Source organism: Mustelus asterias, chromosome 23, assembly GCF_964213995.1.
Source record: "Mustelus asterias chromosome 23, sMusAst1.hap1.1, whole genome shotgun sequence".
Classification (NCBI taxonomy): domain Eukaryota; kingdom Metazoa; phylum Chordata; class Chondrichthyes; order Carcharhiniformes; family Triakidae; genus Mustelus; species Mustelus asterias.
This window is the reverse complement of record NC_135823.1, coordinates 54,260,334-54,272,837: the sequence shown is the minus strand read 5'-3', so window position 1 is coordinate 54,272,837 and position 12,504 is coordinate 54,260,334. Positions and strand designations below refer to the sequence as shown.

Here is a 12,504-nt window from a genome sequence, read left to right as displayed (position 1 = left end):
TGAGCTGGTCAGCAAATGGGGAGATTGCCAGATCGGGGCCACTGCGCATGCGCAGAGTTCCGGAGCTGTCAGACTCGGGCGCGAATAGGCCCCGCCCCACTGGGTTTTTAATGATATTCACAATTGGGACCTCTGCATTGCACAGAGTGCGGAGACTCAGGTGAGAAGCTGCACTGAAAAAACAGGCGTGATCTAGAACAGTTTCCCCACAATTCAGCACGTTTGGGAGAATCATCCCCATCGTTTCTGTTTCTCCGGGACTTATGTACCCAATGTTAAAAATGTAACTGAACATTTATGGGTTGTGCCTTAGTATTTTCTGTCAAAGACTCGATTTTAAAATTCTCATCCTTGTTTTCAAATTTCTCCGTGGTCTCTCCCTTCCACATCTCTGTAACCCCCTCAACGCTCTTGAGATACCCGCGCTCCTGCAATTCTGGATTCTTACGCATCCATTTTCATTGTCTGACCATTTTGGTGGCCATGCCTCCAGCTGCCAAAGCTCTAAGTACAGGAATTCCTTCCCTAAACCTTTCCCCCTCCCTACTTCCCTCTTTCTTTTTTTATTCTTTCACAGGATGTTGGTGTCACTGGCTAGGTCAACATGGATGTTGCAGAGTTTAAACTGACATGTTCGCGTACATACAACTGTCTTTATTTAACATACAGACACATTGATTTTGTTTCCGGCCTAGTTATTTGAGATGACTGCATTATCTCCCATCTTTACTTGCTGACCCACAGAACAACTGTGCACAGTGGCACAGTGCTTAGCACTGCTGCCTCACTGCTCCAGCGACCTGGGTTCAATTCCGGCCTTTAGTGATTGTTTGATTATGTGGAGTTTACACATTCTCCCCGTGTCTGCATGTGTTTCCTCCAGGTGCTCCAATTTCCTCCCACATTCTGAAGATGCGCAGGTTAGGCGGATTAGCCGTGCTAATTTGTCCCTTAGTGTCTGAGATGTGTAACTTAGATGGATTGGCCATGCTAAATTGCCCCTTAGTGTCCCAAGATGTGTAACTTAGATGGAATGGCCATGCTAAATTGCCCCTTAGTGTCCCAAGATGTGTAACTTAGATGGAATGGCCATGCTAAGTTGCTCCTTAGTGTCCCAAGATGTGTAACTTAGATGGATTGGCCATGCTAAATTGCTCCTTAGTGTCCCAAGATGCGTAGGTTAGATGGATTGGCCATGTTAAATTGCCCCTTAGTGTCCCAAGATGTGTAGGTTAGATGGTTTGGCCATGTTAAATTGCCCCTTAGTGTCCAAAGATGTGTACATTAGATGGATTAGCCATGGGAAATGTGTGGGGTGATGGGGATAGGGCAGGGGAGAGAGCCTGGTTAAGATGCTCTGTTAGACAATCGGTGCAGACTCGATGGGTCAAGTGGCCTCTTCTGCACTGTAGGGATTCTATGATTCTATTGCCCATCCCTAATTGCCCTTGAGATGGTGATGATAAGCTGCCTTCTTGAGCCTCTTCGGTCTGCCTGTGCAACGGTGTTACAGACGCTATACAATTGCAAATTGTCATCTTGGTTGTTGCTGAATCAAATGATATTTCAATGTAAAAACTTCAAAGGAGTTATTATAGGTGGATGTAAGCAAGCAATGTCATTGGATTAAAGACAACATTTCAAATTGTTACATCGACCTTTAGTGCTAACATAGCAACACAGCAAACAGCCTTGATGTGTTCAGACCTTGTTTTTAACCAAAATAAAGAACTTACATTTATATGAAATCTTATCTCATGCTGAAGATGTTCGGAAGTGTTTCATGTATGACAAGTTATTTTCAAACTCACTGTTGTTCTGTGGCTCAGCAAGCAAAAATGGGACATAATGCAATCACCTGTACTAAATAGGTTGGAGACAAAATCAATCTGTCTATAGGTTAAATAAAGACAGAGGTTGTATACACTTGAGCCTCAGTTTAAACTTTGTAACATCCTTGTGCGTTAAACACTTGTAAATTCTGTATACTTCAAATTTGCAAACTGAAATACAGATCTTTGCTACCCTTCAATCATTCGGTAAAGGTCATTTTTATGGCTCAATCTGTGAAATTTCAATGTTGCTTTGAATTGTCATAGAATCCCTATTGTGCAGAAGGAGGCCATTCAGCCCATCAAGCCTGCACCAACAATAATCCCACCCAGGCCCTATCCCCGTAACCTCATGTTTTTACCCTGTTTTAAGTTCAAGTTTATTTATTAGTGTCAGAAGTAGGCTTACATTAACACTGCAATGAAGTTACTGCGAAAATCCCCTAGTCGCCACACTCCGGCGCCTGTTCGGGTACACTGAGGGAGAATTTAGCATGGCCAGTGCATGTAACCAGCACGTCTTTTGGATTGTGGGAGGAAACCAGAGCTCACGGAGGAAAACCACGCAGACACGGGGAGAGGGTGCAGACTTCACACAGACAGTGAACTTGAACCTGGTCCCTGGTGCTGTGAGGCAGCAGTGCTAACCACTGTGCCACCATTCCGCTGCCATCTGTTAATTCCTCTGACACTAAGGGGCAATTTAGCATGGCCAATTCACCTAACCCGTGCAACTTTGGGCTGTGAGAGGAAACCAGAGCACCCAGAGCACCTGGAGGAAACCCACGCAGACACGGGGAGAATGTGCAAACTCCACACAGACAGTGACCCAAGACCAGAATTGAACCCGGATCACTGGCACTGTGATGCAGCAGTGCTGCCACTGTGCCACCCTGAGCCCACTGTCATTAGCACTGTTCTCATTATACTGAGACAAGTATATATTTTGAACCGGAGCAAACCCATGCAGACACGGGGAGAATGTGCAAACTCTACACAAACAGCGACCCAAGCCGGGAATCGAACCTGGGTCCCTGGCACTGTGAAGCAGCAGTGCTAACCACTGTGCTACCGTGCCGCCCCAATAATTCTACACATCTTCAGCTGTGTTCATTAATCCTTTGAGAAATTTTCTGTCCACTGTGCAATGTTTTACAGTGACTGAAATCTCAAATAGAAGCTTCCCATTTGAGCCCAGAGCAGGCAGCATTTATAAGTTGACACAAAGGCCCAATCACCTCTGTTAGCTTTATATTCTTTTTAATCAGCAACTGTTGCCATGTAAATATTATATCACTATCACAGGACTATTAAGATTCAATTTCAAGCAACATCTGTGCCACTAGATTAACAGAACAAATAGTCAGAATTTGTAAGTATTTGTATCATCAATGGCTAACATCTGAAGAATGAGGAGAGCTATAATCAGTGAGGGAATCAAGGGTTATGGGGATAAGGAGGGAAAGTAGAGTTGAGGATTGTCACATCAGATCAGCCATGATCTCATTGAAAGGTGGAGCAGACTCAATGGGCTGAATGGCCTCCTGTACTGTAGGAATTCTAAGATTCTATGAAAGTAAAGCTTCGCCCGCTACCCAGCACAGTACTGATGCATACCAGGGATGAAGGTTCAGGTACCTATAATCACTAGTATAGAACATAGAACATAGAAAGCCACAGCACAAACAGGCCCTTCGGCCCACAAGTTGCGCTGATCATATCCCTACCTCTAGGCCTATCTATAGCCCTCAATCCCATTAAATCCCATGTACTCATCCAGAAGTCTCTTAAAAGACCCCAACGAGTTTGCCTCCACCACCACCGACGTCAGCCGATTCCACTCACCCACCACCCTCTGAGTGAAAAACTTACCCCTGACATCTCCTCTGTACCTACCCCCCAGCACCTTAAACCTGTGTCCTCTCGTAGCAACCATTTTAGCCCTTGGAAATAGCCTCTGAGAGTCTACCCTATCCAGACCTCTCAACATCTTGTAAACCTCTATCAGGTCACCTATCATCCTTCGTCTCTCCAGGGAGAAGAGACCAAGCTCCCTCAACCTATCCTCATAAGGCATGCCCCCCAATCCAGGCAACATCCTTGTAAATCTCCTCTGCACCCTTTCAATGGCTTCAACATCTTTCCTGTAATGAGGTGACCAGAACTGCGCGCAGTACTCCAAGTGGGGTCTAACCAGGGTCCTATAAAGCTGCAGCATTATCTCCCGACTCCTAAACTCAATCCCTCGATTAATGAAGGCTAGTACGCCGTACGCCTTCTTGACCGCATCCTCCACCTGCGAGGCCGATTTAAGAGTCCTATGGACCCGGACCCCAAGGTCCTTCTGATCCTCTACACTGCTAAGAATGGTACCCTTCATATTATACTGCTGCTTCATCCCATTGGATCTGCCAAAATGGATCACTACACACTTATCCGGGTTGAAGTCCATCTGCCACTTCTCCGCCCAGTCTTGCATTCTATCTATGTCTCGCTGCAACTTCTGACATCCCTCCAAAAGTCAGAATGAGTCAGTATGAGTCAGAATGTGCAGGTTATGTGGATTGGCCATGCTAAGTTGCCCGTTAGTGTCACGGGGATTATCAAGGGGTTTACGGGGATTGGGCCTGGGTGGGATTGTTGTCGGTGCAGACTCGATGGGCCAAATGGCCTCCTCCTGCACTGTAGGGATTCTATGAAAAGGAACGAGAAATGAAGCAAACAGGAAAGAAAGAAAGACTTGCATTTATGTAGCGCCTTTCATGACCGCCAGGCATCCAAAAGCACTTTACAGCCAATGAAGTACTTTTGAACTGTAGCCACTGTTGTAATATAGGAAACATTGCAGCCAATTTGTCTACAGCAAGCTCCCACAGCTATCTGATTTAATTTGATTTATTATTGTCACACATATTAACATAAAGTGAAAAGTATTGTTTCTTGCGTGCTATACAAAGCATACCATTCATAGAGAAGAAAATGAGAGAGTGCAGAATGTAGTGTTACAGTCATAACTAGGGTGTAGAGAAAGATCAACTTAATGCGAGGTAGGTCCATTCAAAAGTCTGAGCAGCAGCAGCAGGGAAGAAGCTGTTCTTGAGTTGCTAGCAATGTGATCAGGTAATTCATGGTGATGTTGATTGAGGGATGATAACAAGAGTTCAAAATAATGCCACGGGATCTTTTCCTACAACCGAGAAGGCAGGCCAGGCCTCGGATTAACATCTAATCCGAAACGCGACAGCACAGCACTAGAATACCAGCATAGATTATCACGCACAAGACTTGGAGTGGGATCCGACCCCACAACTTTCTGATTCAGCAGTGTGAGTGCTGAGCACTGAGCCAGGCTGATACAAGTTACTGCATTGCTAGTGTGTATTAACTCTTGTGAATGCTGTATATCGCTCAGACACTCAGGAGCACCCACCAGTGAAAGCTCCATCAGTAATGGTCTATTTCAGAACCAACCTCCTATAAAAGATATTTCTTTTTAATGCAGGAAGTTGATCTGATTCGAAATGTACAAGGAGTCTTGAAGAGAACTTTGGATGAGGTCATTAAGCAGATTAGGTAAGTTAATTATCAGGGACAGGATGATATTCGATTCATTATTTATTCATTGCCTCCCGGTGCATTCTACATTATGGCTTCAATTTCAAGTTATTTACTTACCAACTGAAGGGACAGTAACCCACAGAGGAGCTTTCAATTTGCACTCAAAACCATTGCTCAGTCATTTTATATATTATGTTTACAGGGGAATACCTAACATTAGGATCCTTTATTAAAAAAATTACAGGGGTGGCATGGTAGCACAGTGGTTAGCAGTGCTGCCTCACAGCGCCAGGGACCCCGGGTTCAATTCCAGCCTCGGGTCACTGTGTGGAGTCCACACGTTCTCCCCATGTCTGCATGGGTTTCCTCTGGTTGCTCTGGTTTCCTCCCACAGTCCAAAGATGTGCAGGTTAGGTTGATTGGCCGCGCTAAATTGTCCCTCAGTGTCCCGGATGCGAAGGTTAGAGGGGTTAGCAGGGTAAATATGTGGAGTTACGGGGCTAGGACCTGGGTGGGATTGTTGTCGGTGCAGACTCGATGGGCTGATTGGCCTCCTTTTGCACTGGACGGATTGTATATAAATGATCTTGTTGTTGCTGCTGTTAGGTGAGCCCAGCTGCAAAGCAATTAGGCACCGTTTTGAAAGGATGCCCCAATCTCACAGTGCACCGGAAGACTCCCTCCCTCCCCCCCATGGACATTGGGAACCCCCCTCCCCTCATTGGTGGCATGTTTCCTCACCCCTCCCAAACATGGGTTGCCGGCATTAGGGCCCTTCCAATGGGTCCCCCTTCATAGCTCCCCCCTTTATAGTCCTCCCTGCATAGCTCCCCTTCATAGCCCCCCCCATCATAGCTCCCCCTTTATGACCCCCACTCAGGTCCCACCTGCTTGGTAACTGGCAGTGCTACCTATCCTTGGGCGCGGCGTGAACCCATCGAGAATCACTACTGGTCTCCACCAGCGGAGTGGTGCTTCCATGACCTCCGAGTCCCCCGGCATGGCCATCACGCTTGGTCTCCCCTACTGGAGACCAGTCGTGATTCTCGCCGGGTCCACGCTGCGCTCGAGGACAGGAAGATCCCGGGAGCTGGGAGAATCCGGCGTCAAACGGGCTAAGCATATTTAAACAATACTTTAAATATGGTAATCAGCCTCACACCCATTCTGGGCGCGATCCAGTTTGCGCCAGTAGCAAGTGACTGGGACAATTGTAGATCATTTGACACTGGGCACAAAACCTGTTTTTAGGCCGACACACAATTTTCTGCGATTGGCGCAATCTGTGGCAGGTGTGGTGAGTTCAGAAAATTGCCCCCGCCACAGTGTTTCAGAAAACTGCGCAATTCTAGCGAGGGCACTATCTGGAGGAATTTTCCACTACATTTCCATCTACAGAACACATAGGAACAGGAATAGACCATTTCCGCCCGCCCCGTCAAGCCTGCTCCACGATTCACCGAGATCATGGCTGAAAACCTCCACAGTCACTTCACTTTCTGGCCCAATCTCTATATCGCTAGGCCCCCTTTGTATTCAAAAACATGTTACTGTGAGTCTTGAGCATACTGAATGACTGAACATCCACAACTCACTGGGGAAGAGAATTACAAAGATTCACCACCATTTCAGTGAAAACATTACACCATCATCTCACTCATATGTGGTTCATCTCCAATCTGATCCACTCCATTCCCAAACCTGCAGCCAGGGAAACACAGCTTCTTGGCATCTACTCCATCAAACCCTCGAAGAACTTTCCAGGTTTCAATGAGATCATCTCTCACGTTACTAGCTCCAGAGAATAGAAGCTCTTTCTATTTGAACCCTTGTCATATGTCAGCCCTCTCATCCAAGAACGCATTCAAGGATAAAAACATTGAAGCTTCCAGGAACATATTCCCTCTCCGGATTAAATAAGTGGTTCAGTGGAACCTTTGAATAATATGAAATATGCAGCACATCAGGATGCAGATCTGTCCATCATGCCTGTGCTGGTTCTTTGGGAGAACTAATTAATTAATTTAACTCCCTTGTTCTTCCCCCACATATAAATGATGTGCTGACAAACTCCTTCTCGGGACTTCATGGGTAAAGGTTTGCACAGCAATTGCCCAGAGGCACAAACTCCACTGAACAATTGCCCTGTGCAGGGAATCACCCAAAATGTGATTTACATTGCAAACTTTGGCTGGTTCCAATAGGATTACACTGATAGTTACTCAGAAAAAGTTAGAATTAAAAACTTTCCTAACTTCTGGGTAACTATTGTAAAGACCCAGACCAAACCTCCCCCATTATCACAGGACTCCTCCCCCCCCCCCCCCCCCCCCAACATTCCCGACCCCCTGGCTAGGTGCATTGACCTGAACAAGCGCCGCGAGGGGAATTTTACAGTAACTTCATTGCAGTGTTAATGTAAGCCTACTTGTGATAAATAAAATAAACTTTAAACTTTACTTTAACTTTACTTCACCCCCCCCCTCCCCCCCCGCCCCTCCCAAATAACCATCCTCCCATTGTACTGCCCACGTCCCCTGGACCCCATGGGATTCCCCCCACCCGCGCAGTACTCCTCGCCTGCTCCCACATCCCAAGTCAGGCCCAACTCACCTCCACCCACGCCCCCTGTCTGACCCAAACTCTGTCAAACCCAAACCCCACCCCCATACAAACTCTTTTTAAAAAACTAATTCATGGGATGTGGGTGTTGCTGGCTGGATCAGTGTTTATTGCCCATCCCTGAGGACACTTAAGAGTCAACCACATTGCTGTGGATCTGGAGTCACATGTAGGCCAGACCAGGTAAGGACGGCAGATTTCCTTCTCTAAAGGATAGTAGTGAACCAGATGGGTTTTTACGACAACCGACGATATTTCGTGGTCATCATCAGACTTTTAATTCCAGATTTTATTGAATTCAAATTTCACCACCTGCATAGTGGGATTTGAACCCGGGTCCCCAGAGTATTACCCTGGATATCTGGATTATTCGTCGAGCGACAATACCACAATGCCACTACCTCCCCTAGCCTGATGCACCCATCCCCCTGGCAGGCCCCACCCAACTCAACATCACTCCCTCGCAAGGCCTGACCCCACCCCCCAAAACCCCCACTGGGATCTCCAATCTCCCCCCACCCTCCATCCAACCCATAGAACCATAGAACCATAGAAAATTACAGCTCAGAAACAGGCCTTTTGGCCCTTCTTGTCTGTGCCGAACCATTTTTTGCCTAGTCCCATTGACCTGCACTTGGACCATATCCCTCCACACCCCTCTCATCCATGAACCCGTCCAAGTTTTTCTTAAATGTTAAAGGCATTTACCACTTTATCCGGCAGCTCATTCCACACTCCCACCACTCTCTGCGTGAAGAAGCCCCCCCTAATATTCCCTTTAAACTTTTCTCCTTTCACCTTTAACCAGTGCCCTCTGGTTTTTTTCTCCCCTAGCCTCAGCGGAAAAAGCCTGCTTGCATTCACTCTATCTATACCCATCAAAATCTTATACACCTCTATCAATCTCCCCTCAATCTTCTACGCTCCAGGGAATAAAGTCCCAACCTATTCAATCTCTCTCTGTAACTCAGCTTCTCAAGTCCCGGCAACATCCTTGTGAACCTTCTCTGCACTCTTTCAACCTTATTTACATCCTTCCTGTAACTAGGTGACCAAAACTGTACACAATACTCCAAATTCGGCCTCACCAATGCCTTATATAACCTTACCATAACACTCCAACTTTTATACTCGATACTCCGATTTATAAAGGCCAATGTACCAAAGGCACTCTTTACGACCCTATCCACCTGTGACGTCACTTTTAGGGAATTCTGTACCTGTATTCCCAGATCCCTCTGTTCAACTGCACTCTTCAGAGTCCTACCATTTACCCTGTACGTTCTACTTTGGTTTGTCCTTCCAAAGTGCAATATCTCACACTTGTCTGCGTTAAATTCCATTTGCCATTTTTCAGCCCATTTTTCTAGTTGGTCCAAATCCCTCTGCAAGCTTTGAAAACCTTCCTCACTGTCCATTACACCTCCAATCTTTGTATCATCAGCAAACTTGCTGATCCAATTTACCACATTATCATCCAGATCATTGATATAGATGACAAACAACAATGGACCCAACACCGATCCCTGCGGCACACCACTAGTCACAGGCCTCCACTCAGAGAAGCAATTCTCCACAACCACTCTCTGGCTTCTTCCATTGAGCCAGTGTCTAATCCAATTTACTACCTCCTCATGTATACCTAGCGACACTTAGCTTCTCCCTGGGCTGTCAATCTCAATGGTCCTTTATACTTACCTGGCTTAGGGCAGCTAGTGCAGTGAAAAGGGAGAGTGTCCTCCCTCACCAACAGTGCTGGACTTCGATGGTGGACCTCAGGATGAGACGTGCTGCTTGGATCTCAGAGCTTATGGGGGGGAATTTTCCCATTCCGCCTGCCACGGCAATTGTACGGGCGAGGGGCAGATCATGCAAAGGTCCGTTGACCTCGGGTGGGATATTCCGGTTTTGGGGCGAGAGTGGCCAGAAAATCCCGCCCAATGTCCGGAATTCTTTGACCTCGCCCATGGCTGGGATTCTCCAGTAGTAACAAGCAAGATCGGAGAATCCTAGCCAGTACTTCAGGTCAATGACCTTTTCTCAGGACTGGGAAAAGTTTGAGATAAGCAGGTTAAGTAGTGAAGTGGAGGAGGGAGGGAGGAGAGAGGGAAGAGGAAATAAAGGGCAGGTCTATGTTAGGGTAGAAGGCAGGAGGAATTAAATGACAAAATGGTTCCTGGTGCAAGGGCAAAGGGAGTGGGGAATGGAGCAGATAAGCAAATTAAAGATGAGCCTGGAGGAGGTGCGAATGGCAGAATCATCAACAGAAAGAAAAAGAAGATAGAGAAAAGCAAGAGAGAGAAATAAAAGCCAGCAAAAAGGAAGCAAAATCGCGGCAGAGGTTACGATCAGAAACAATGGCTGGAATTTTACCGGCACACCCACCCTGATTCCAGGGGCGGGCGACACTTGGAGAACGGCATTCTTCGTTGGCCTCGGGCAGGATCATCCGAACCTCGGGCGGATGTGCCGGCAAAATTCCGCCCAATGTTGTAAAACCTTGCTTTATAATGCTGCACAAAACGCGCTCTCTCACTACCTTGGCTGAGCTAATTGAGTGACAAAGTGGGTCAGTAAAGCCTCGAACTCGCACTCTTGTTTTCGCTTTGTTCAACTGATCTCAGCTGGGGCCCATTAGGTAGTCTACCAGAATCAACTACCGTTCCTATTGGCGGGGAGAGGAAGGGGAAGAGGCTAATTACTGTCATGAGACCACCCCTTCCCCAGCTGGAAAATGTCTCTAGATACATTGGTTGTGAATGTAGTTAAGAGACCAAATAGTCATGACCAAATAGTCAGCTGAGGCTTATTGCCGCAACCCCCACGTGGACACAGCTGCTTGGCGAGGCACATATATAAAACTTAAAGTTAATACTTTTGTGACATCCATGAGGTGCATCGTGTCCATTTTGTCCTGTGCATGTTGCTAAAGGCTTAAAGTCAACTTTTATATTTTCAGAAAAGGCAGTTGAGCAAAATAAAATCTCTCACGGTTGGAAGGCACCATTAATTTCCTTTAACAACTTGCACTTGAATAATATGATGTGTATTCTTTCCTTGTACTAACAATGCACTCAGGAGGAACAGAGATGCTAAGGAGGTCCTGGAACTGGATTGGTCGGACAAGTATGAGGCCTATAAGATTGACGTCAAAGCCGGAGGACTCAACAACCAGAGCACAAACACTCAGTTCCACCCAAACTCTGCCAAGTTCGAGGACAAGTAAGGCAAATTCTCATTCATATTCAGAAATGCAATATTGCCACTGGGGGCCATTGGATCCTGTTGTAGACCTCAAGTCAAATTCCATCCAAATAAAACCACACCTGATAATTTAAATTAAATACTTCCTGTCTCAGCAAGTCACATGGGGTCGGAGCCACATGCAGCCTTGGATTGTGAAGACACGGCAAAATTCATTTTGAGGGGAATTAATGAAATTTATCCTCACGTGTCAAGAATGTATGATGACAGCCAACACAGTTTGGACATGAGAGACCTATAACACCTAGCCTTAGGTATCTGTAACATCATGTGTCTGACTGTTTGGACACAGCTTTGCCCTCTTACCAGAAGTCACGGTGGCACAGTGGTTAGCACTGCTGCCTCACAGCGCCAAGGACCTGGGTTCAATTCCAGGCTTGGGTCACTGTCTGTGTGGAGTCTGCACATTCTCCCCATGTCTGCGTGGGTTTCCTCCGGGTGCTCCAGTTTCGTCCCACAGTCTGCACGTTCTCCCCATGTCTGCGTGGGTTTCCTCCGGGTGCTCCAGTTTCGTCCCACAGTCTGAAAGACGTGCTGGTTAGGTGCATTGGACATGCTAAATTCTCCCTCAGAGTATCTGAACGTGCACCCGAATGTGGCGATTAGGGGATTTTCACAGTAGCTTCATTGCAGTGTTAATGTAAGCCTACTTGTGACACTAATAAGAAAACTTAAACTTATTTATTAATGAAGGTTAAAAAAAAAGCCTCGGTAATATCCATCCACAAGAACATGAACCTCTGACAGTGCAGCACTCCTTCAGTACTGCACTGAGCTGTCAGACCAAATTTGGACTCGGCCATCCATTATCCCTCTGCTCACTGACCATTGGCTCCGGGTCAAGGAATGCCCCAAATTTAAAATCTCTCTGTTGGCAGCTGTTGGCCAACACACAGAGGGCACCATCGTACCGGCCGTTCACGCCCCACTGCCGCTGGAAGCAAGGACAGAGAATTTGGCGCTCAGCCAAATCTCCATTCACTGCAGCGGGACCGGAAAATCCTGCCTGCGTGAACAGCTGGAAAACTCTGCCCAGATTGTAAGCAAAGAAGAGCAGTGTCGGACAAAAAGAAGAACTTGCCTTCATCCCTTTCCCAACAATCTAAAATGATATACAGACAATGAAGTCCTTTTGGACTGTTGTAATGTATGTGATGTAATTAGCACTCTTCAATCAACCTCCAAGGTCATCTATGGACTACTGTTACACAGTAAAACTCACTGCCTA

The 12,504-nt window shown here is 46.6% G+C and overlaps 2 protein-coding genes across 2 annotated transcripts in view; both read left to right on the top strand.

Annotated features, from left to right (window-relative positions):
- Window positions 1-12,504, top strand: part of nthl1 (nth-like DNA glycosylase 1) — a 324,946-nt gene that overhangs the window by 213,981 nt on the left and 98,461 nt on the right. The window lies entirely within an intron of this gene.
- tekt4 (tektin 4) overlaps window positions 1-12,504 on the top strand; it is a 31,024-nt gene that overhangs the window by 11,774 nt on the left and 6,746 nt on the right. Inside the window, exons 2-3 of the mRNA XM_078240671.1 lie at window positions 5,335-5,405; window positions 11,091-11,234. Coding sequence (XP_078096797.1) covers window positions 5,335-5,405; window positions 11,091-11,234 — 215 coding nt within the window. The remainder of the gene's footprint in view (window positions 1-5,334; window positions 5,406-11,090; window positions 11,235-12,504) is intronic.